Raw genomic sequence first — 25,613 nt, 5'->3', positions numbered from 1 at the left:
ACCTGCCAGGGTCTCTATCCCTGGGGTCCCATCATGGGGGCTCCCAGGCGTGCCCTGTCTCAGCTGGCAGCCCTAAGCAGGGCTGAGGGACACGGGGATGCCCCGCCCCTCCCTGGGGACACACTGATGGCCCACCCCACCCCACCCCACCCCAGGCACTGGCTGGCCTCCGCACCCTGCTGCACTGCCCCTGGGGCGAGGCCCCGATGGATGTTCTCAGTAGCCGTTCCCCTGACGAGTGGGCTGGGCCTGCCAGAGAGCCAGTGATGGGAGGCCCGTGTCTGTCATCCTGCTGGTGAGGACGGGGATGGGAAGTGCCTCCCCAGGGCCCCTTCACTTGCCATGAACACCCTGCAGTGTGTGAGGGGGGGCAGCCACAGCCTCAGCCCTGTCCCCAACTCCTTCGGCCTGACTCCTCTGCCGGGAGGTGCCCTCCGCGGATGTGGCTCAGGAGCGAGTGCCTGGAGCAACCCACAGCCTGGAGAGAGAGGCTCCCTGGAGCTGTGAGGCTGCGGCAGGGAGGGGGCCTTGCCAAGGTGCCCACACCAGCTCTGGGCAGCGTGGCCTCCTGGGCGACAGGGGAACTGCGTCCCCTGCCCTGGGCACGGGGGGCCTGGCTGGAGCACGATCCTGCCACGTCCCCACCAGCCACGTGCCACGGCACAGCTGGGCACGGCTCCCCGGCTCGCCTGAACACAGGCCCACAGTTCCTCTGAGTCGGGGCTTTCCTTGGGCATGGTCTGATTCATTCGCATTTTTATTTTTTTCCCATTTCATCATGATGCTTCATTTCCTTCCATCTGGCACTATAAGACTCGCACGGTATGAGACTGGAAAAGGAAGATGATGAAGATGACAGTGGTGGTTGGAAGGGATAATGGCAGAAGTTCCCCAATTAAAATAAATTTTAGCTTCAGTTTCTTTCCCATTTCACTGTCCAGTAATTTGTGTCGATGCAGACAGAGGTGGCAGAGGAGATGAGTTAAGGAAAGCTCGGCTGGAAGAGCTGTTCAGATGAGAAACTTCCGGTCAGTAACGAGACCCAGTGCCAGGGTGGATCCACCGAGGAGGTTGCGTGCCAGCCAAGAGACCCACTGAGGAGTCCAAGCAGAGGGCTGGCCGGTTTCATCCAGCTCACAGATAAATCTGGCCTGCCTCCTCTTAAAAAATCTCAAGTCACTGTTTTAAATACAGGAACGTTTTGGATATTCAGTCGAGTTTCTGATTCTCTCGACAAGTCACATGATCACGCCTCATAGGCCACGTCCTGCAGGTCCCTGCGGGCCAGCAGCAGATGGCCGGCCCCCTCCTGCCTCCTGTCTCCTCCCAGCTCCTCGCACAGGTGGAGTCCATGCAGCGGCCACCACCCACAGCCCGCCCCTCGCTGTGACTCTGCCTCCTGGGGCATCACTGTCACCCCTCTGAACTTAAGAGGTTTCTTCATGGTCCTAGGGTTCAGGATTTGAAAGCATGTTGGCGGTACCACATGAACAGTTATTAGATGTAATCAGATGGACGTGAAATCAGAACGTGTGAGCGCTGGGCTGGCCAGGGGCCACCCCACAGGGTTGGGGTGATGTGGGACGGCCGGACGGCCGCAGGCATGCACACCAGCCCCGGAGTAGGGGCCTCTGTCCCCACCCCACCCGCAGGCCCAGGGTGGACAGGGCAGGCCTGCCCAGCAAGGGGCCTGGGAGGCTCGTGAGGGTCCCCACAGCCCCGCCAGGCATCCTGCTCGCCCCCTGCCCCTGTGGCTGCTCCTGCCTGGCTCCCGGCGCGCCCTCCCCGCTGCCCACCGAGCTGCACTCGGCTGTGTGAGCAGCCCATGCTTGGTGCCCAGCCCCGGCGGCACCTCTGCCAGGCCTCCTTCCAGGCTGGGCTCATCCTCCAGCTTCCAGGACATGTCCCCCAAAGAGAGCAGGGAGCACAGCGTGGCAGTCACCTGCCCACCTGCCCATCTCCCTCTCCCAGTCCCCTGAGCGTAGAGACCATGTTTTATTGGCCTCTGTCCTGGGACCCTGAGAAAAGGGAATTCTCCTCCTCACCTGTATCCAGAGGCTGGAGGTTGCCAAGGGCAGGGGGGCAGGGAAGGAGAGGAAGCCTGGGAGGAGCAGATGCACACTATTATATACAGGATGGATAAACAACAAGGTCCGACGGCACAGCACAGGGAACCACAGTCAGTATTCTACGATAAACCGTCATGGAAAAGAATACAAAGGAATGCACGCTGAGTGAAGTCAGGCAGGGGAAGAGAAACACCAAATTGCATCCCTTAGATGCGGAATCCAGAAAGAAATGGTACAAACGAACTTACAAAACAGAAAGAGACTAACAGACTTTAGAGAACGAACTTACGGTTCCAGGGGTGAGGGGAGGAGGATGAGGGGAAGGGACAGCGAGGGAGTCTGGGATGAACATGTACCCAGCGTGATATTTAAAATGGACAACTGGTAAGGTCGTGCTGTAGAGCACAGAGAGCTCTGCTCAGTGCTGTTTGGCAGCCTGGGTGGGAGGGGAGTTCGGGGGAGAATGGCTGCATGCATATGTATGGCTGAGTCTCTTTGTTGTTCACCTGAAACTAATCACATCACTGTTAAGGGGCTATACTCCAATATAAAATACAAAGCTTTTAAAAAGAGGCTGCAGGGAGGGAGGAGAGAGAGGTCAGTCTGGGAGACATACTTTGCTCGACTGTTTTATTTCTCCTTTGGCTCCAAAAAGTACTGTAGATATGTAGATACTCCATGTCTCAAGTGATCAAGCGTTTAAGGGCCTTCCCGTGAAAGCGGACTGTGTGAAATGGCCGGCCCCTTTGCGCTGTTCTCATAGCATTTCCGTGGAGGAACCATTGGATCAAGGCGGGGCAGCTTTGCTCTACTCCGGCGGTATGAGGTGAGAGCCTGGCTCCCGCTTTATCATTTTCTTTCTGGAATTTCTTCGTTGCGCCTAATTGCCAATTCCACATTGTTAAGGACTTTCTCCTTTTCATATTTTAATGGTTGTGGCATTTTCAACATGAAGCCGACAAAAATCCCTGAAAGATTTTTCTAGCTGAATCGATCTTCTGCAAGGTTGAATTCGGTTTCCAAATCCCCAAAGACCCACAGGGGTTCAGGAAGCCCACCTCTCTTCCTGCTTCTTTTCAGCGTATTTTTGCCTCGTCTGGTTTCCGAGCCGCGCAGGCACTGAGTGAGGCGCAGGCCCGCGGGGCTACCACAGCGCTGGCACTGTCACCTGTGGTGAGACGCTCCAGGGCCCCACTCCACAGTCACCCACGGGCAGCGGCAGCGGAAACAACCCGTGACTTTTACGTTCGCCCTTCCACTCCACACTCTGCCGTCCGAGCATTTGCGTCCATGGCCCTTCCCATCTGGCAGGTTCTCCTCTTCCAACCCAACGAGGAACGAATCAAGGAACACGATGTGAGAGACAAAGGCAGGGGACCCTTCCACCCCGTCCCCCAACATCTGGTCTCAACCCACCCCTACTAGCAGGAGGGAGGGAAGGTGGAGAGTCTGTGAGCACATGAAGGTGTTTAGACTTCCCTGTACAGGCGGAGAGGCTTGCGTCAAGTGTTTCAAGTGGGAAACCAGTGACGTTACCTACATGCTGACCCTGAAATAGGAGGGCAGACTGCGTGGAGGAACGTCCTGTGAAGTCAACAGAAGGATGGAGCCTAAAGATGAGCACTCTGTCTGGGAAGAGAGCTGGAGACAGAGGATAACCCAAAGGCCAGTGTGGCAGCGAAAGGTGAGGCAGGGTGCCAGCCACCAGCTGGAGGGCTGCCCAGAGACCGCTGAAGAAAGCCACCTACATGCCCCAAAGGGGCTGCTGGGAGCCGCCCATCGGCTAACCCGTCCTCATCACCTCAGGAGATGACACGCAGGAAGCCGGTCAACACTCTTACTGGGATGCTGGAGGCGGGTTTGGTGGCTGAGCAAAAGTAACTGAAAAGGACTCTACAGCTGCCAAGAGGGAATAAGTGGAGTGAAAAAGCGAGATCGACAGCTGCACCCAGTGATCATCTCAGCACTGCAGCCTTCCCTCAAGGGAGCACTGACCCTAAAGACGCTTCTCACTTGATTTTCTTTTGTGGTTGGGAACAGGCCGTCTGCATCTCTAGCAAAGATTCCCCGGAACAGGGGCCCTGGTGGGACAGCGAACTCTGGGAGATGCCCAGGTCAGCAACAGGAGATGAGGTGAGGGTCCAAAGTGTCAAGTCCAAATCCACCCCCGAGAAAGATGAAGCCGCCATGTCCCCAGAGATGACACTGCCCTCCTTGTGGGCAACGAGCATATCCAAATGGACACACAGAACAAGAAATACGGACAGGTGCACTCCACGGCTTCAGAAAACTGAAACGCACCTGGTCAGGAAACGTAGAGAGGGTTTTTCTTTTTTAAAAAAGAAAAAAAATCTGTACATATTTCAAATAATAATAGTACATGCACGTAAAAACAAAAAACGCAGAAGACTCCCCCGTGATTCTCTTCCTGTGAGCACTGCGGCGTTTCCCTCCAGTCACGCGACCTCTCGAGCCGGTCTCACTCCTGTCAGTTGACCTGTATGCACCGTGTGTCACGTTACGACCCCAGTTTACGCCCCACCGCCTCCCCCCGTGAAGCAGTGGACGCTGTCCGCATGGCAGGACAGGGCCTGGTGGGGGTGCTCGCTCCTGATCCTGCGTCGTGGACTCCAGATCCTCCCAGCCTCTAGAGGCATCACTGAGTGTCCACCCCGTGGTGAGCAGGCAGACACAGAGCCAGGGGGTCAGGGACAGTGACCGGACGGCTGCGAGCTGTGGATGGCCCAAGAGCCTTGGCAAGAACCCAGCCTGGCCCGGGTCTCAGCAGAAGCTCAGGGACGTCCCAGCCTCGCAGAGCCAAGCCCCGGGGCCTCCCGCTCCAGGCAGGGCGCTGCCTTCACGCTCATCTAGGGAGCCCGAGTCTGCTGGCATCACAACCCTCACTGTGACAGCGGAGCTCAGCATTACAAATTCTACAGAAACACAATCTGTGATGGCTGCGTGACCATCAATTATACAAACATACCATAATTCACTAATCAACGCCCTACTGTCGGACATTCCAGTTTCTAAAAATAACACAGACATAAACACCTTTGTGCTCGCCCTCACTCTGCAGTTGAGATTTATTTTCATCCGGACAGCTTCCCAGGAGGCACTCGCTCCCTGGCTCAGAAGCTTTCGGCGCTCTCTGCTACAGGATCTCAAACAGCCCTGCATCGAGGCTGCGGCACGTGGTGCCTTTATGCTCACAGAAACCCTGGCACTTCAGGGCAGGAGATCCGGACCCAGGAGGGAGGGGCACCCACAGGACCGGGACCCATTCCTCCAGACGCTCCTAGAGGAACGCTCCCCATGGACCATGGGGAGTCCTGCCCTCCCAGGGACAAGGAGGACTTGGGACAAAAGCTGACTCTGACCAGTGCCCCCAAAGCCCACTTGGTAAGGCACCCCCTCCAGCAACGTAAGGACCGACAGGAGCACCTGGAAGCTCCAGGTGCAGGGCAAGGGCAGGCCTCGGAGGCACAGAGGCCTGGGTGCGAACCTCACGCCCGGACCAATAGCTGAGCTCAGACTGCAGCCTCCAGGACTATGAGAAACTTCTATCATTTTCCGAGCCCTCTGGCCTGCTGTACTTCATCACGGCGGCCCAAAGACACCGAGGTCATCTCCCCATCTCAGGGTCTTTAGTGCGACGACATCCGCAGAGTTCCTTCCGCCACATATGCGAACACGTGTCCAGGTCCCGGGGACCGGAACAAGGACATCTCTGCTCCCCACCCTTGTTAACCACCTGGTCCTGCACTGGGCCCTGGGGGAAGAGGGACGACGAGGAGGGCGTGGCCCCCAGAGTCGCCACCTGCTGGGGAGAGACCAGCGGACCTGGTACCGGAGCAGTGGACTCTAACAGCGGCCCGGTGCTGAGAACCGTGGGACACGGAGGAGGAGGAGGCGTCTCAAGGGTCAGGCAGCCTCCGGCAGAGAGGACGTCTGGACCAGCCTGGGAGGGCGGACACACTCCCCAGGAGGACAGAAGGGAGAAATCCATTCCCCGGGGAGAGGGCAGAGCGCCAGCCCACACTTGACTCTGCAGCACTCTCTGTCAGACACCCTGGCTCCACGCCTGTCAGGAACCCAGGGCCCTGGGACCTAGAGGCGGGAGGCTGCCTGGCTCTCCCTGCATGTGGCGGTGAGACCACGGAGAGGCCACAGTGCCTTCTCGGAGGCCTCTCGGCCCCCGCCTGCGCAGAGGGGTCAGGGCTCTGAGGATCTCAGAGTGCCCCCTTCCAAATTCCAGGTTCCAAAGTTTGTTAAGAGGTATTTTTCACAACAATCATTACAAATACTCAGAAGAACTGCATCTCCAAAAGAATACTAAGAGTATTTAAGAAAACACTAAGAGATTAAATAAGGGGGAAAAAACAAGGCAAGACTGTGTAACTTCAGGCACTCAGCAAATTCTGGGGTAAACCTGTTTGACAGAGGCTAGATTTTTAATTTCCCTAAAATACTTAAACACTTCTACCAAGGAACTCTGCCCCTAGTGCTAGTAATAGGTGCACTGGAGAAGATGATTCAGAGAAGGAGGCAGAGGAAAGCCGTCCATGACGCTATCCAAACAGCAACGGACTTCCTCCCCAGGACAGAGCACAGAAGGACGCTTCGGGTTATGCTGATCCCAGAGGGGCAGGGCGGGGCACTCACAGCCTCCGCTCTGCACCCCCTCACTGCAGGCTGCATCTGCACTGAGCTGCCCAGGCAGACAGGACTGTCACTCTGTCTGTCTTTGTTCCCTGGAGGGCTCCCTCCTGCACCCGCTATGACTCTAGCATAGAGCATACGGCTTATTCGTCTGCAGACCCTCAGCACCCGGCACAGGGCTTGTAGAAAGGGCAGCTAAGAACACTGCCGCGTGGTCTGAAACACACCTTCTGCAGCTGCCAATGCTAGCCTGTTCTGCTCCCTGAGTTTGCAGATTGTCCCCCATGTGATACCCTGGAAAATTGCTTTTCTTGAGCAAAACACCTGGAGAGACATCAGGTCCTCTGCGCCCCGTCTCCTCTGAACAGACTGGGACAGGCACACACCTCTCAGGTCCAGAGCTGCGGAACATGGGCTAACAAGGCAGGCCTCAGGTCCCGTTTAGCAGAGACAGTGCCTCCACAGATTTTTTATTGTCAGAACTACTTATCAAGAACAAAGGTTCCCAGAGCAAAGCAGCTTGGCCTCCTGATCTCCAGGAGCTGCCCCCTCTGCCCCCAACAAGGTGTCCATTAGCATTCAGCAACCAGAACTTCTGCTCCCTCTTCTAGAAGCATCTCCAAAACACACGGTGCAAACACAAACAATGCAATTACTTATAGAAAAGACAGGAGAGTCCCGGGGGGAGCGAGGCAGCTACGTGCTAAGCAGGGAGCCTGCTGCGTGCCGAATGCAGAACAGGTTCACGGAAAATGATTAATAGGAAATGAAAGAATTTCCTCTAACCTAACCACCGTCACACAGCCATGAAGGAAGCAAGGCTGCCCAGCGTCCTGGGGGCCGAGCAGCCTCCAACACAAGGCCTCCCAGCTCGACAGCAGCAAGTTCTCCTGGATGGACGTTTTTAAAGAGAAAAAGGTCCCTGAAACATATCAATTCTAGGAGGGGGGAAAAAAAAAAAAAACGAACGAACTTTAAAAAGGATGCTAATAGGAGGCTGACTCTGGCCAATACACAGGAGTGCTCCCTCCAGGCCAGGCTCCGCGTTAAGAGACGAGGGTTCCAGGGCAGAGGGCTAAGGCCCCTGGCTTGATCATCTTATCCTAGAGGGAAGCTGAACACAGGGAAAGGTCGTGCCAGGTGACCCCAGAGCAGCAGCCCAGACACCAGGTGCCCCACATCCAGTCCTCACTGGACTCCCGCACGTGGGGCAGGACACGCGAGGACTCTGGGCCACCTGCCCGAATCTCTCCGACGGGGGACAGGGCAGCCAGGCTTCAGCCCCCTCTTTATCAGATGGACTCAGGGCACCCTCACTGCAGGCTGCTGCAGCTCTATAAGCAAGTGTGTAAGGCTGGCAGTGTGATGCCCAGCGCCCGCCAGGTGGCACACACCCATCCCTTCCTGGTCCCTGTGTTACCGAAGCCTGAGTGCAGAGGCTGGGCTCTCAGCCAGTGGCCTGAGTCTGACCACAGCTGCCCAGTTAACCCCGACTGAGACGACCAGGGGTTCATTTCCATGCCGAGCACACACGTGCATGACGCCAGGCGGCGTGGGTATGTCTGTGTGCCCTTTCCTGCATGGCACCAGTGTGGCGCTGAGGACATGATGGGGATTCTGGTAACGCCTTCTGAAACGATGTGGAGAACAAAAGAACGCAGAGTCAACTGTCACATTGTATGTTCCTATGGGACAAAAGCAACCATCCTTTAAAGACAGCAAAAATCAAAGGTGAAGACAAAGAAGCTTGGTCATCCCCCTTAGACACAAAGGATGTACTTGGACCGCAGCCCCATCCACATCTCAGCGCCCTTCCTGCAGCACTGCCCACCGACCCCTCTGACTCCAGGCTGTCCTGTGACTCGTTTGACCAACGCAATGTGCAGAAGTGACACGGGCCACGTCCAAGCAGAGAGCTCCCCAGCTGTCATGTGGCCTGTCCCTTTCCCTATTTCTCGCCTCCAAACCAGCACGTGGCTCACGCATGAAAGCAAAATGGAGCAGAGCTACACTGTGGTGTTCACAGAACCTGAACAAGAAACAAACCTTTCTGTTTACTAAACAACTAAGATTCGAGGTCTTTTGCCACTGCAGAGAAACAGCCTAAACTGAATGATACAGAAAGTGATCCAATTCAGTTCCTAGGCCCTAGGCGGGGAGCCAGCAGGGCGACAATGAGAACGTGACCCCCGCCCAGAGGTGGCTCCCAGGGCAGAGACAGGCGTGCCAGGGGATACGGCTGTCACAGCAGGAGATGCAGAGGACACGCAGAGAAGCAGCAGGAGGAGCAGGGAAGCCCAAAGCTCCCAGGATGAGGAGTGGATGCGCAGGCTGGGTCCAGAGGGGCCCTCCCAAACACAGCAGGGCGCCCCGAGCCCCCGCCAGGCCCTGTGCTGTCTCTCGCCGGCGCTTTCTCTTTCTCTTTTTTTTCCCTTCTGCTATGGAACATCAATTGGGAACTGGGTGATGAAAGAGGCAGAAAGGGGTGCTTTGTTTTTGGCTTTTAAAAATGCACGACGATTCTGGCAAAAATAAACACTCTTAACCATATATGCTCATCAGTCACGCTTCTTGGTATCCACCCAAAGGAGCTGAAAACTTATGTCCACACCAAACCCTGCTCATGGACACTCAGTGATAAAAAGAAATGAGATATCAAGTCATGAAAAGACGTGGAGGAAGAACCTTCAGCGCGTTGTCACTAAACAACAGAAGTCAGCTCGAAAAGGTGACATCCTGTATGCTCCCCACTCTGTGACCTTCTGGAAGAAGGCAGGAAGAGGACCAGTGGTTACCAGGGGTCAGCGAGGAGGGAGGGATGAACAGGGGAGCCCAGGGGACTTTGCAGTGATGGATACACATCCTTCTACCTTGGTCCACACCCACAGAACACACAACAGCAAGCACGAAACAAACAAAGCAGCCCCCGGTGAGCAGCTGGTCTGGGGGGTGGGGCACAGACGGCGTGCACATGCGCCCTTCTCTTTACACTCAACTGAGACTCTAGGCCTTTGCCCAGTGACCCGACTCCCCCCACCTCTCGGGTGCCTGTGTGCTGCTCTGACCCTCCTCTGGTGCCCCCTCTGAACTGGTCTAGCATTCAGCCTTGCCCTTGACCTATTTGACTGTCCAGTCACTCACTGGCCTTTCCCTCCCAACACCCTCTGGGTCCCCTGAGACATTGTCCTGTAACATCTGCATTTCCAGTGCCTGGAGAGGATGGAAGCTCTCGACTCACAGGCAGAACCACCCATGGAGCCAAGGCAGGGCAGAGGGTAGGGGGGTGCTCATGGCAGCAGGCCTCCTATGACCTGGTGCAAACCCCAGCTTGGACACCTGCCCGCACCCAGACTCTCACCAGCCATCACCCCTTCCAGTTACTTCCTAAAAGGTCAATCTGACACTCTCCTGCCTTGAACTCTCTTGTGACCATCCCTTCCCCTCCAAGGACGGACATGGCTTTGACCGTGGCTCGCACAGGAGGATTTCAAGCCAGCAGTAAAGCTGTCATTTGTCCTGTAAGTTAAAAACTGGAAAACCCAAATGACACAGACATCTTCAAATGTGTCCTTCATTAAAAATGTACTAAGTCTCACTTCCTTCCACCCTGGCATCCGAGGTCCACTAAGTTCGGCCCAGAGGAGTCCACTCCCACCTCCCTCTGCACTTAGGCACAGGAAACACCCACCTCTCCCCTCCTAAGCTCCAGTGAGCTGTTAATCAGATGGGAAAAATAACCCTTGCCCTGGAAAAACACAAAGAGTGACCAGCTTCCGTTGGCTTTGGAGGGGGCAGCATTATGTAGAGCAAACACACACAGACGCTGCTCCGGCTGATCCGGACTCCCACCACTCCCGTCAGCTCCCGTGGACATCCAGGACGCTGCCTCGCCCCTGGGGGCCGCAGCCTGGTCCTGCCAGACCCCAAGCCACTCAGCTCCAGGACCGCGCCAGCTCCCAGAGGCAGCAGCAAGGCTTCCCCATCCCGCCGGGCCTCTGAGAGCCCCAAAGGGCACACTGTTCCCCCGATGTCTCTGCCTGAGCAGCTGCGGAGCCTTAATTGTCTGAGGAGTGGGGTGACTTAGAGCACAGAGACACAGACACAGAAAACGGCTGTACTTCTTCATCTGGTCATTTTCCAAACCCCAGACAGAAAATGCTTATTATGTGTTTCATCCTGAGCTTATGAAAAACAGTCAGTGAGTTTTCTTAATGCTGACTGATCCTCTGGGGATGAAAAGGCATGTGTGTGGGGTGCAAGGTTAGATAAGAGGAAAAGATCTAATAATAATAGTTCCATCACAGAAAGCAGATAAGCTAGACACCAATGCCTTCTGATGGAGATTCTTTGCAAAAAAAAAAAAAAAAATCATGGAGTATGATGAAGCCTCTAGAGCTTACTACCAATTTAATGAGGAATAAAGAAAAAGAAGTCAGTCACAGGAGCAAGGTCACCACCATCAGAAGCACCCAACCGGCCATGTCCCCACCTGGGGGCCCTGATGTGGCCCATGGACAGTGAAAGAGAGAGGTGCACAGGGAACCTACAGACTCAAAACGGACTGGATGCTAATCAACCTCTTGAATTCTGACTGCAGTGTTTAAAAAACAAATGACACCAAGGTCACTGGAAATGTATGCCTTCGTATGAAGGAACTGTTTGTTTTAAACATGGTACGGCACTGTACTTAGGTTTTTAAAAAAGGCTCCAATGTTGACGATGTTCATTTTAAAACATGGTATGGCATTGCAGTTCAGTTTACTTCAGTTCAGTCGCTCAGTCATGTCCTACTCTTTGTGACCCCGTGAATCACAGCACGCCAGGCCTCCCTGTCCATCACCAACTCCCAGAGTTCACCCAAATTCATGTCCAATGAGTCAGTGATGCCATCCAGCCATCTCATCCTCAGCCATCCCCTTCTCCTCCTGCCTCCAATCCCTCCCAGCATCAGAGTCTTTTCCAATGAGTCAACTCTTCACATGAGGTGGCCGAAGTACTGGAGTTTCAGCTTCAGCATCATTCCTTCCAAAGAAATCCCAGGGTTGATCTCCTTCAGAATGGACTGGTTGGATCTTCCTGCAGTCCAAGGGACCCTCAAGAGTCTTCTCCAACACCACAGTTCAAAAGCATCAATTCTTCGGCGCTCAACTTTCTTGACAGTCCAAGTCATTGCAGTTAGGATTTTAAAAAGCATTCCAGTGTTGATGATTAAAATGTTTACAGATGAAATAAGAGGTCGCCTTAAATCTGCTTCAAAATAACACAAGAACATGGGGAAGCTGGTGAGGGAGAAATGGGAAAGACTGCCCATGAATCACTAGTGGTAGAAGCTGGGTAAGAAGTCCTCTTATGGGCACCTTCTGCATATGTTTGAAGTGTCCACAGGAAAGGTTCCCAGTAAAAGAAAGAATAAGGACACGCCCCTTCCCTGCAGCTCCACCACTGAAGTGGCCCAGGGGACCCCGCTGGGCTTCTTCCGCCCCTTTGGCAGGAAAGCCACTCTAGGACCCACGCGGTGTGCTGTCCAGACACGTGACGGGCTCATCTATTCCCAGAGACCCAGCGGTGGGGTTCCCAACCGGACCAGCTGATGCCGGGCTGCCGAGTGGGCAGAGGTTCCCCACAAGGAAGGGCGGGACAAGACGGGGAGGCCTGAGAAAACATCTGCCACGGTAAACAGATTTATGAGTAAACAAGGGTTGTCATGAAATTTAATTTTAATGGTTTGATAATTAAGCAAAAACACAATAATTATCATATCTTAATTCTTCCAGTAAATCTACTGCTGGGGACGCTGTATTTTCTTAAGGAAGTTTGCAATGTTTCAGTCAGAAAGCGTTCCATGGTTTCTGGCCATCTTCTGAAACTGGAGATGGAGGGATGCCCAGGCCTGGGGATACAGACTAAAGCAGAGCAGGTGACACCCAAGAAGAGGTGTGGGGGCAAGTGGGCAGCTTCCACCAACAGCATGGCCGTGACCACACTCACAGGAGGCAGAAACAAGCACAGAGCCTGTACCCTGAGCATGAGGATTAAAGGCGAGAGTGCCTGTGAAAATGGGATCCTCTTTCCAACACCTCTCAGGGAGAAGTGAACGTCACTACAGGCACCTACCTAGCTTCAAGTCCTGGGGACACTCTCAATGTCACGACCAATGCCGTGGAGCCCCAGGAAATGCAATCGGTGCAGACCAAGCATCACAAACCGTGTTAGGCGGAAGTGAGGTGAACAAATGGCCCTTAATTACAGAATTAATGTATCAACCAGGCCACAGAACCAGAGATGAGTCACTGATTTCCAAGGACCTTTCACAGGAAGAGATGAGGAAGGTGAAAGGTACTTGCTCCATCCATTTGCTGAAATGCTGTCTTTTAAATTACAAGATGAAAAGAGATCTCTCTAAGAAATACGGGGATTAAGAGTGTTATTTCCAGTTCAGAAGCTTGAATATTCAGCCTACGAGGCAGTCCCTCATGCCCCTCACCAGACACTCAGGAAAGGCTAGAATCCCTGAACACCTTGGAAGTCGGAGCCCAGCTGGCCCCTCCACGGCCCTCCTCCCCGGCCCTCCTCCCCGGCTGGACGGTGAGAGCGGATTAGTGCTGCTCACGGCTCGCCTAAGGCTGCACAGAGAGAAGGAGGACACAGGGGCAAAACCTGCTCCCCTACTCCTGCAGCCATCCTGGCGCTCGCCCAGGGGGTCAGGCAGACCTCAGTCCCCACGAAGTGCCTCCGATCTGACCCAGTCTGCCTGTCTGTAACCCGTGGACAGACGTTCTCGTGAAAGGGTACCAAGAGGACAGAGCACTGAAACTGCTCCAAACAGCCAGGGCTCAGACACTGTACTCCGCACTCGAGGACACGTTACTCTTGTCCTGGGCACACCTTCCTATCCTGAAGGGGTGAGGGAGAGACGCAGGCACCCCAGCAGCCAACTGGAGCTGGCCCCTCTCCTGCACAATGCCCCAGGATGCCAGGGCTCTACCAAGGGCAGCCTCACGGCTACGCGGCTTTCAGGGACAGCTTCTTGCTGAAGGCGAGGCTGTACCATACTCAACAATCACATCAGAGTCTGAGGACTGCTCACCACTGGGGGGCGAGAGGCCCGCCCTGCCCACCCCAGGGTGGCCGAGCCTGTCCAAGGGCAGCCCACGTCAGCGCCCAGGGAGGCTGAGCTGTGCTGGAGCCGGCTCCGCATGGCACGGGAAGAGCCTGGTGGGGGTTGAGCTCAGGACTCCAGGGGATGGGGGGAGTATGGGGCTCCGAGGGGACAGAGCCTGGAGGGACGAGGACCGCACCCCAGTCTCGGGGTATCCCATGGCTGCCAGGCAAGGTCCACCCACCACAGCTTCCTCCCCCAGAGCAGCTCCATCAGACCAACCGCCCAGGACCCCTCCACGGAGAAGAAGCACGTGTCAGAACCAGACAAGGCTGCAGAGTTCTAGAGGGAGGCCACGGAGACTCCTGCGTCCCGCAAACACAGGACGCCCGTGGGCTGGTGGGTCCAGGGGAGCAGCAGCAAACTGACTCCCCAGACAGGCGGGGCATCGTGAGGTTGGCTGTACCCCACCCCAGACAGACGGGGCATCGTGAGCTTGGCTGTACCCCACCCCTAAACAGCCTGGCTGCCCGAGACCCTTGCCACGCTGTCATCATTCCCTGGCCAGGGAGGGTCCTGAGTTACTCATCCTGACGCAGGCTTCACGGAACATGTTCTGGAAGCACCAATATTTATTGAATGAATATTTTATGAATGAATAAAGAATGTGTGCGTTAGGAGCATTGAGAAATGAGGACTTAAGCACAAAGCTTAACAAGGAAGAAGCCGGAAGCCCAAGAACAAACTGTGCTGGTTTGTGAATGGGCTCGTTAACATTGCTGAGACTTCCGGTGCCGCCAGGAGTGAGTCAACCTTAGAAAAGGCTCGGCGATCTGTACATTTTTTAAAAGCAGGTTTTATTATTGGTGTCATGAGACGACCTGAATGGTGCCCTCTGGAATCTCAGCTTGCATCTAAACGTCTAGACAAGGCAGATGATCTCCTGCCCCACTTGGAGACCAGCATGGGGCCCAGGCAGCTGCTGGTGGCCTTGACCCCAAGGATGGGGCAGCGCCCCAGGAAAGAGCTGTGCTTACGCCCCAGAGCCAGAGCATTCAGTGCCACGGCCTCCACACAGCAGCACCTGGTCCCTGCGCGCAGCCACACGGCAAGAACCCGCAAGAACAGGAGCTGTCAGGAGGGGCGGGTCCTTCCTCTCAAGGGTTAAGCGGTAAAGCCCTCCCGACTACCAGCCCCGAACAGGACTGGGCATTCCTGGGTCATCAACGGGGGCATCAGACGGCCGCACCCTGGGAGCGACCTCGTGTGGATCAGCAAGAGATGGGTGAACGGGCACCCGGGAACCAGGCACAAGGCGCCATCGGAGGGCAAGACCTGACCACACTCAGCTCCAAAGCATGACGCTGACTGAGAGCGACTACAGGACACACAGAAAGAGATACACAATGCGCAGCCACTTACGTCATCAAACAGACGCCTCTGAAAACAGTGCTTCCTGGGGCTGTAAATAGACATGATGACATAGTAGTGAAGGGCTGCGTGATGCTGCCATGCCCTGGAGGCACGGAGACCCCCAGAGGAGGAAGAAGGGAGCTGGGGTGAGGAGAGTCAGGCTCTGCAGCTCTTTCGGTTGCTCATTTCTTCCCAGTGTTTTCTTATGAGTTGAAAGAATTCCTCAGAGAACATTCTCTACCCATTGTATGACATATCCCGTAACTAACACTTAACTGTTTGATCAGCTCACTCCGTCCGCCTGCCCAGACCCCTGCCAGGAATCTGACTCTTTAGGCATTCCCGAGGCTAGCGCAGCTATCGCGAGACACCACCCAAGTCCTCTGAGAGGCAGAGTTCCACACGTGCCGACAGTTTTCCTTTTGATACAAAACCAACATAACTGTGGGACGCACAAATCTTAAGTGCACATTGGCTAGATCTTAACAATGGCAAAACACCTGTGTAACCCACAACCAAATATCGAGTCACACAACACGACCATCACCCGGACTAGGCCCTGTGCCCCTTCCTGGTCAAAGCCCACCCCGTCCTCTCTGGAAGCAATGCTCTGCTTTTACCGTTGTCTCAGCAGAGTCTTGCTGGTCCCGGGGTCTCAGATCCCTGAACCACACACTGTGTCAGGCACCTGCACTCGGCATGAGCTTCCTGACCCTGCCCGCGGTGCTGTGTTAGGAGTTCACTAACTTTGCCTGCTGAGTAATAATCCACTAGGGAAATGCCACTGTTGGGTAGTCCTGCTCCCATGATATGGACACCCAAGCTCTTTCTAGCTTTTGACTTGGGACATTCTTTACAGGTCTTTTGTAAACAATTTTTTTTTTTAACTTTTCTTGAACAACTAGTGTTGGGATAGCTGGGTGGAGTATGTGCACGTTTACTTTTGTAAGAAACTGGCCACCGTGGGCTGAGCTCGGATGGCGGTGCATCTCTCCCAAAGGCCTGAGCCTGGCGTGGCTACTGGAGCATTAACTCCTCCGAGGAGCTTCCCACTGATGCCGATATCCGTCCCTGAGATCGACACCCAGTGCCCCTGATACAGCTTTCCTAAGGATTTGACAGTGAAAGAAAGGTCTTGCCCAGAGGTCTGGGTGTCCTTAGACATGGTGCGTGATGGACATCGGCCGGCTCTCCCTTGACCTTACAACCACTCCCGTCCTTTCACCGAACCTGAATAAGGGCCGAAGTGTCTCTGAGAGGGGAACCAGATTGCCCAGCCCCAGGGTCTCAGGGGCCGGCCTGACTCGGCTCCCCCACGGGTGGCGACAGCAGGGCCAGGGGCCCAGGGGAAACTTACCGCTGGCACTCGCCCGCGTGCAGGATGAGCTCCTCGTCGCTCCGGGCACGGACGCTCAGCTCGTGCTCCGTGGCATTGAAGACATCCAGGAGCAGGTGGCATTGCCGGGTGCTGCAGCGAGAGAGCCCAGGTCAGCATCTTCTGACAAAGAGGACAGTGACTCTGCCTCCACTCCCCAAAGATCTGATGGTCCTGGGGCACGTCAGAGGTGTGGTTTATCAAAACATCATGCCCCCCTGGACACAAAGGCTTACGGAGAAGACTCATTCTGAACCGACGGTGAATTCTACACTGTGGGTTTGCACAGGAGGCCTCCTTGATCCTGGGGCACATGCTTATAACCCACTTGCGCCCTTTACATGTTGGGTGACCTTGGGAAGGGACCTTGAGTTCTCCAAGCCTCACACATGATCACCAGGACGCCTGACCCAGTGGGAAAGCACTCGGCATATGGTGGTGTTCAATAAACGGCCACGGCGTCATGGTCCGGGATTTCTGTGGGTGCCAGGTTGGGTGCTGAGCAGGGATACACACAGAGCCATGTCCACAAAGAACCGTGTCCACGCTGCATGCATGTTCACCGAGAATCCTCACGGGGACTGCCCCTCAGTCCCTCCAGAACTGTGGGTGACACCATGAGGTCACTCACCACCCACCTGAAACCTCGTCTTCCTGCTTTCACTACTGCAGATGGTAAAGCTGCAGAAACCAGGTGCCCACCGCCCCAGGCCCCGAGGCTGGTGGCCACTGGATGAAGGTCTACCAAGTAATCGGCTTCTAGAGGCTTCCCATCCCAAATAAGATGAAGAGCCCTGGAAGGAGACGATATCTCCCTTCCATCTCCCGACTCACTTCCTTCCCACTCAGGGAGGAGCAGGACCCAGAAAGGTCAGGGCTTTCGGGGGCGATGGGGACAATCACCATGGTATGGGGGGTCGGGTGGGGCCTGGGGGGTCTGGGAAATGACAGCACACGCTCACTAGCTACATGCATGAAAGAGAAGTCCAGCCACGCACGCTGCACTCTGTGCTGGCTTCCATTTGTCAGCTCCCCATTATGGTCGAACACTTGCCTAAAACTAACACAGCATCTCAAGTGCCAAGTGTCACAGCTGGCGAGTGACAGCTGATCGAGAAGCATCCGCTCACGGAAACCGGGACACCCGGGCCTGAGACAGGAGCAGACAGGGTAGCCAGCAACAGAGGCTGGGCCGTTCTCCCTCCTGGAGGAAAAGGGCAGCTGGATTTTCACAGAAGGAAAAAACGAGAAGACTCGGAAACGGATCTGTGCTCTGGGTCATTTTCAGCTGAGCCTTTCTTCAACATGTGATCTTCCAAAGGGCATCCGAACTCTCAGAGGTGCTTCTCCAAGTGTGGTAATGTAAGGTTTTGCTGGTGGTTAAGCGAAAGGGGAGAGAGGACACACACCCACAAGTGCTGGGCTGCCCGCACATGGTTATCTCGTACAAGAGCCCGGGGAGGTCGTCCGCCTGAGACCCACTGAGGGGAGAGGGGAGGGAGGCTCAGGAGACGGTGAGAGATGCTGGCGGATGGAAAGGGAGGCTCAGGGGATGGTAATAGATGCTGGAGGATGGCCGAGACTATCCACACCTAGAGCTGGAAATCCTGCAGTGCTCACAGTGGATGGAGACACGTGTTCCAGTCCAGGCCATGACCTCCATCCTTCCCAGAGAAGGGAACTGAGGTGGCGAGGGCGCCGTGACTTGACAAGGGGTTCACACATACACACACACACACAGAGACTGGCATCACCCAAAGGCCACCTGGCATGTGTGAAACACCACATTTTCAAAACACACACCAACTGTGTGCACCTACTCTCACGGGAGGAAGGGCAGCAGCGGCTGGATCATCTTCCAGCTGTGCACCAGGAGATGCCACCCGACATGGCTGCGGTTGGCTGTGGGTTCTGTGGGTGGGGGTGTCCTCCCAGAGGTGCAGCACTTGGAAAAACGTTCATGAGCTCTGACAGCTGCCTACGAGAGGGCTCTTCACTCAGCCCACAGGAAAATTGAGCTTTCGAGAATGAAGATCTATTCCACCCTTGTCATAACTTCATGAAATCTTTAATCACAGCAAAATCTTTCATCAGAAAGGGGAATTCATAAAACATTTATCAGAGGTGGAAAACTCAAGTGATTATTTTTTTTTTAAGCAGAAAAGACAAGACTCAAATCTGTGTTGTTTTCACTTGTAGAATATAGTTGTTAGATATAACTGCACAGAAATGATGGATGTCAGAATATAACCCTTTTTTTGGCCTCTATTTTTTTCTGACTCACTGCCTGCCTGCGGGGCAGCTTGATCCAGGGTTTCTGTGCCTCCTAACTGTTGGCAGCATTAGATGTTGGTGGACCTTCGCTCTCTATTTTTCATTCATAAATTAATTCCCTTTCCCAAACTGCCGCAGTGCCACATGTCACCGTCATGTCACTAACTGTGTGTCTTTCTATGTCACTTTGGGTGATTCTCTTAGGCTTTAACCTGGGGCTTGAGTGCATAATTCACTTTTAATTCTTGTGTGCTTTTTTGTTTTATTTTTCTTTTGTTTGTTGGTTTGCTGTTCATTTTTCTGAATCCATCTTTCTGGAGTACAGGGAAGCCCGGGAAAGCTACCTGGAAGAACTGAGATCAGAGCAAAGCTTTAGATCCATCTGCCTGGTCAGGGCAGGGGGAGACGGGGGTGGGCAGCAAAGGCCCAGCAGCTGAGAGGAACCTGGAGCGCAGTCAGAGGGCCGGATGAGGCTGCCAGGCGGAAAGAACAGCACAGTCCGCACAAAGAACAACGTGGGTGAGGCCACAGCTACAGACTGAGGACGCACCATTTCCTCTGTCCATGAGAAGGACAGCTTTACTTTTTAATTCATATAAATATCTACTGAGTCCCTGTTACGCGTCAGGTGCTATTCTAAGCACTTGTGATATGGAAATCAACAAGAGAAACAGGGTCTCCACTTTCACGGACCCCAAATTCTTGTGAGGGGAGGGACCCGGGAAAGATAAGGGGAATTAAAAGTGAAAAAAAATTTAGTCATATTTCGTAAAATAAGGAAAAATGGGTTCAAAAAGTTTGCTGAATACAGATTTAAGACATATATCCACAAAATCAATAATAACATTCCTATATATCAAGTAAAAACAATAATAGAATATAATTTTTTAAAATATATCCACAAAAGCAATGCACCTAGGGATAAATCTAACAAAATGTATACAGGACATTTATGGAAAAAATTCTAAAGTTTTATGGAATAATATTAAAGGTGATGAATAAATAAAGAGATGTTTTATGTTCAAGAATAAGAAAACTTGGTATTTTTAAATGACTCATTTCTTTTCCACTCCAGTAACCTTGCCTGCAAAATCCCATGGATGGCACAGACTGGCGGGCTACAGTTCACAGGGTCACAAAGACTCAGATGCAACTGAAGCAACTCAGCATGCACGCACTTCTTTCCTGGTTTATACAAATTTAATGCAACTCAATAAAAAATCTCAACAGAGTTCTGGTTTTGGTCAAACTTGATACACTACTTCTAAAATTCATATATAAGGCCAAGAACATGTGAGACAACAACAAGAAAGGTTTTTGGAAGGGATTTGACCAACCAGATATCAAGAACTGCTATAAAGCTATAATAATAAAGGCCCACAGCAGTGGAGGAGTGATAAACACATCAGAGAAGGAAAAAACAACCCAGAAGCAGATCCACGAATGTAAAGTAATAGTAAGTAAATGTGTAACAGCCACACGCTGGAACTATATATATATATATATATAAGTGAAGATGAATTAAGAACTCCAGACCTCACTGCAGGCTAAGTCTCACGTTAACAAGGCTGAGCGAACAATGCATGGCAGGAGGTAATTACAGTATACATTTATATCAAGTTTAAAATACTTAAAATTACTCTGGATTGCTGATAATAGTCAACTGGAGGGTAGTAGTCACTCTCCGTGAGGGGTAAAGAGAATAGGGTCACAGAGGAGCATGCACAGCTTTAACAGTTTCATTTTTCTTTCTTTAAATTAGAAAAACAGAGGCAAATACAGCAAAATGTAAAGCTCTGACAAGCCTGTGTGGTTGGTGATTATCCCCTTTGCTGTCATTCAGTAGCTAAGTCATGTGCAACTCTGTGATCCTGTGGACTGCAGCTCACCAGGCTTCCCTGTCCTTCACCATCTCCCAGAGTGTGCTCAAACTCAGGCCCACTGAGTGAGTGATGCCATCCAACCATCTCATCCCCTGTCACCCCCTTCTCCTCTTGCCCTCAATCTTTCCCAGATCAGGGTCTTTTCCAGTGAGTCGGCTCTTCGCATCAGGTGGCCAAAGTACTGGAGTTTCAGCTTCAGCATCAGTCCTTCCAATGAGTATTCAGGACTGATTTCCTTTAAGACTGACTGGTTGGATCTCCTTGCAGTTCAAGGGACTCTCAAGAGTCTTCTTTACCAGCACCAAAGTTCAAAAACATCAATTCTTTGGCACTCAGCCTTCTTTATAGTCCAACTCTCACATTCATACATGACTACTGGGAAAACCAGAGCTTTGACTAGACGGACCTTTGCTGGCAAGTGATGTCTCTGCTTTAGCCTTTCTGTACATGTTGCTTACACTTAACACGTGTTTTAAGAGATCTTTTTAAAGTCACTTAGAATGTTGCCTTAGCCTGGGCCCCCACCCTCCAGGAAGCTGAGACTGAGAAGAGGGCTGGGGTGGGAGTGGGCATCTGGGGAGGGGACACTGAGGGGAGCAGGTCAGCCGTGGGCTGCACTGCGAGTGTGCCCTCAGGCGGAGGATAGGGGGTTACTTGTTGGGCAGCCCCCACCGCCCAGCTCAAGCTTCCCTGCAAAGAGTCAAGGCCCCACACTCGCTGCAGGCCCTGTGCAGGGTGAGCACCCATGCTTCAGCCTCAGAGAAGACCCGCAGAACATTCCAGAAATCAAGAGCTACCCAGCAGAGTGAAGCTGAGGTGCCGTCAAGTCACCCTTCAGAAATCTGGCTGCAACAGAGACGGCTAATGTGAGACAGGGGCTAGGACTTGAGGCAGAGAACAAGACGCACAGGACAACAAATTTTTTTTAGATTAAGTGCGTCTCCTGAAGTCTTGGGCTTCCCAGGTGGCTCAGTGGTAAAGAACTTGCATGCCAGTGCGGGAAATGTGCGTTCGACCCCTGGGTCAGGAAGGCCCCCCGGAGAAGGAAGTGACAACCCACTCCAGTACCGTGTTGCGCGTGTGCTTAGTCGCTCAGGCCTGTCCGACTCTTGTGACCCCAGAGACTGTAGCCCACCAGGCTCCTCTGTCCATGGGATTCTCCAGGCAAGAATGCTGGAGTGGGTTGCCATTTCCTTCTCCAGGAGATCTTCCCAACCCAGGAATCAAACCTGGGTCTCCTGCACGGCCAGCAGACTCTACCAACTGACCTACGAAGAGTACTCTTGCCTGGGAAATCCCATGGACAGAGGAGCTGGGCAGGCTACAGCCCATGGGGTCGCAAAAGAGTCGGACACGACTTAGCAACTGAACAACAACCTGAAATCATAAGTAGAGGTAACAACTGACTTCAGATGTAATGGCAAAGGAGGGCGTCTCTGATGAAGTGGCATTTCAGTTCAGATCCACACAACAAGAAGGCAACCGTATGAAGGTCTTGGAGGAGTGCTTTCCAGAGAAGGCAGTTAAGGCCAAATCTTAGAGCAGGGTGGAATCAACGGACTGAACGAGCCAAGAGCAGAGAGGTGCAAAATTAATGACAGAGTAAAGGTCATGCAAAAAGTTCAGATTTTATTCTAAGGATGATGGGAAGCTATCTTTAGAGTCTTGAGCAGATGACTGACATGAATTGGTTTATGCTTTTTAAAAACATGAGGAGTTCTTATTCTGGAAAACATGGAGTAAGCACAAATAACCCATCCCCTGTCACCCCTACTGAATCCAACTATAACTCCTACATACAATGCAGGCAGCAGCTATCTGATGGTCTGAAAAGTAAATTATAGAAGGTGGATTTGGGAAGGAGATCTGAAATCCAAGTTCCTCTGAACATCATGAAAGGGTGGGAGAGGAGGTCCTCTGGGCTTGTTCTTTTTCCTCCTCTCTTTCTCCCAGCCCCCAGCCCCCGGGCAGTACCTCTATGAAACAGCACCATGATGGCAGTCATTCAAGACCAGGACACCAAGGGACCTAGGCAGCCAGTCCCACAAGCACAGGGCCAGTCCCCATCACTTTGACTCCCCCTCTCTGTCCTCTGACCAACAGTCCCTCACACAGACACACAGCAGGGAACTCAACCCCTGGCTCTGCTGTGGAGAGACAGGGAAGGGAGGCCCCTGGACAGTGCTGGGAAGACTGTAGAAAGGACAGAGGGGAAGACAGTGGCTTGCTGAAGTGGCACTTGACCTGGGCTCTCCTTGAAACGAGCATGAGGGGACGGATCCTGAGCGGCAAGCCACGGGCTCCAGTAACTGAGCTCCAGGAAGGCACCCACGGGATGGCCCAAGGAGGACCGCAGACTCAGAAACCAGAAGTGCAGCCTGGTCCAGAGAAGGTGCCACAGAGCCGTGGTGCAGACCACCCACCAAAACAAAAACACCCATGTTCCCTTCAGCATGCAACCAGGGCCACAACATCTCACAGCATTACATGCGAAAGGTCTACAACCACTCAGCAGAGGAAGAACCCAGGAAAAAGCTAATTTGCAACGGAAACTAAAAATCAACAGACTGCAACTTCAAGATGATAGTCTTACCACAAAAAGACTTTAAACATGTTCTGCAAAGGAAGGGCAAACACACTTGAAACAAATGAAAAGATAAAATCTCAGCAAAGAAAGAGAAGATGTAAAGAGAAAGCAAAGAGAAACTTGAGGAAAAAAACTGAACTGAAAATTTCACCAGGTGGTGAATTACCTGAGTAACTGAGGGGACAATTTGCTGTAAAATAAGAAAGGATACAGAATAAACAGCACCACCGACCAACTAACTACCAGATACTTGGCGAACATTCCACCATCAAAATGGCAGGATATCCACACTCCTCAGGTTATATGCAACATTTACCAAAGGAAACCATTTCTAAGCCATGCAGGGAAAAAATCTCCAGCGACTTTAAAAGAACAAAAATCACACAAACATTTTTTTTGAACCACAAAGGAATTAAACAAGCATATTTGAAGATAGATTAATGATATATCCAATGGAAACAACTGAGAGAAAAAAAGGGATAAAAACAGTCCTATGAGACAAGAAAATCTCTAAAAGTCATGTCATGGGAGTTTGAGATGAAACAAAACAAAACGCACACAGTTTTTGAAAAAATAATGGCTGAAAAATTCCCCAAATTTGGCCAAAAAAAAAAAAAAGAAAAAAGAAAAAACATAAATGTACAGATTGAGGAAGCTCAACAAATGCCAAGCCATATAAATTTTTTAAAATCTATGCCCAGAAACATCCTAATCAAGCTAAACTTCAAAAAAGCAAAAGGAAAGAAGTCTCGGCAAGAAGTCGTGTGAAAGCAGCCTGAGTGAACACACTTGGTACAGGAGGAGCAGTTCAGAGTCTGAAGATTTCTTATCGGCATTCCAGTTTGGTCACTTAATGGGTGTAATATCTTAAGTAAGTCTTTTAATGTCTCTGAACCTCAGTTTCCTCAGTGAAGACAAGAATGCCTATGTCATGGCATTATTAAGAGGCTCCAACAGAAAACAACAACAACAACAACAACAAAAGAAAAACGAAGGAACTCTGTAAAAGTACAAGCAGAATACTGCATAAACAGGAGGGGTGGTGATTGTTATTAGCCTGGTTGCAGTCAGTGGGGCAGCAAGAGGAAACGTACACAACCCTGCCAGCAACACAATCCCAGCTAATGATTCGATACTGACTCAGCAAAAAGTGAGTAGGAGAAACTCCTATGCCAAGGTCTGAGTCTGTCTAAAAGCATGGCCCCACGCCCAGAAAGTTAAGTGGTGCTTTCTCCCCAAGTCTGGCTGAACTGTTCTAGGCCTCTAGGGTCCACACGTCACCGTTCCATCGATCCTAGGAGTGCAGTATGTGAGTGAAGACACAGCCAGGCTGGTAGTGATAGCCACGTGGACAGAGGAACCTGGCAGGAGCTGGCAGGAGCTGGACACGATTGAGAGACTGACACTTCTCTTTCTCCATGCTGAAACTGGCTACTAATATTTCAGGAAAGACTGATTGGTAACAGGCAGTTAGTTAGTTAGTTAGTTTAGTCACTCAATCATGTCTGACTCTTTGTGACCCCATGGACTGCAGCACACAAGGCTTCCCTGTCCATCACCAACTCCCAGAGCTTACTCAAACTCATGTCCATTGAGTTGGTGATGCCATCCAACCATCTCATCCTCTGTCATCCCCTTCTCCTCCTGCCTTCAACCTTTCCCACATCAGGGTCTTTTCCAATGAGTCGGTTCATTGCCATCAGGCGGCCAAACTATTGGAGTTTCAGCTTCAGCATCAGTCCTTCTAATGATTATTCAGAACTGATTTCTTTGCAATCCAAGGGACTCTCAAGAGTCTTCTCCAACACCACAGTTCAAAAGCAACGATTCTTTGGTGCTCAGCTTTCTTTATAGTCCAACTCTCACATCCATACATGACTACTGGAAAAACCACAGCTTTGACTAGACGGACCTTTGTTGGCAAAGTAACGTCTCTGCTTTTTAATGTGCTATCTAAGTTGGTCATAGCTTTTCTTCCAAGGAGCAAGCGTCTTTTAATTTCATGGCTACAGTCACCATCTGCAGTGATTTTGGAGCCCCCAATAATAAAGTCTCTCACGGCTTCCATTGTTTCCCCATCTATTTGCCATGAAGTGATGCCATGATCTTCATTTTCTGAATGTTGAGTTTTAAGCCAACTTTTTCACTCTCCTCTTTCCCTTTCATCAAGAGGCTCTTTAGTTCCTCTTCGCTAGAGACCATATATGTGTGTGCTCAGTCGTGTCCAATGCTTTGTGACCCCATGGACTAC

At 52.3% G+C, this 25,613-nt stretch overlaps 1 protein-coding gene across 4 annotated transcripts in view; it reads right to left on the bottom strand.

The window, feature by feature from the left end:
* The window catches only part of TRAPPC9 (trafficking protein particle complex subunit 9), a 383,632-nt gene that overhangs the window by 126,502 nt on the left and 231,517 nt on the right, over window positions 1–25,613 (bottom strand). For all 4 annotated transcript variants that reach the window (XM_040261742.1, XM_040261741.1, XM_040261743.1 and 1 more), the window contains one exon: window positions 16,601–16,711. In XM_040261742.1, the coding sequence (XP_040117676.1) occupies window positions 16,601–16,711 (111 nt within the window). The remainder of the gene's footprint in view (window positions 1–16,600; window positions 16,712–25,613) is intronic.

This window comes from Oryx dammah, unplaced genomic scaffold (genome assembly GCF_014754425.2).
Source record: "Oryx dammah isolate SB20612 unplaced genomic scaffold, SCBI_Odam_1.1 HiC_scaffold_19, whole genome shotgun sequence".
Classification (NCBI taxonomy): Eukaryota; Metazoa; Chordata; class Mammalia; order Artiodactyla; family Bovidae; genus Oryx; species Oryx dammah.
Note: the sequence above shows the minus strand (reverse complement) of the source record. Positions and strands in the feature narration are given on the sequence as shown.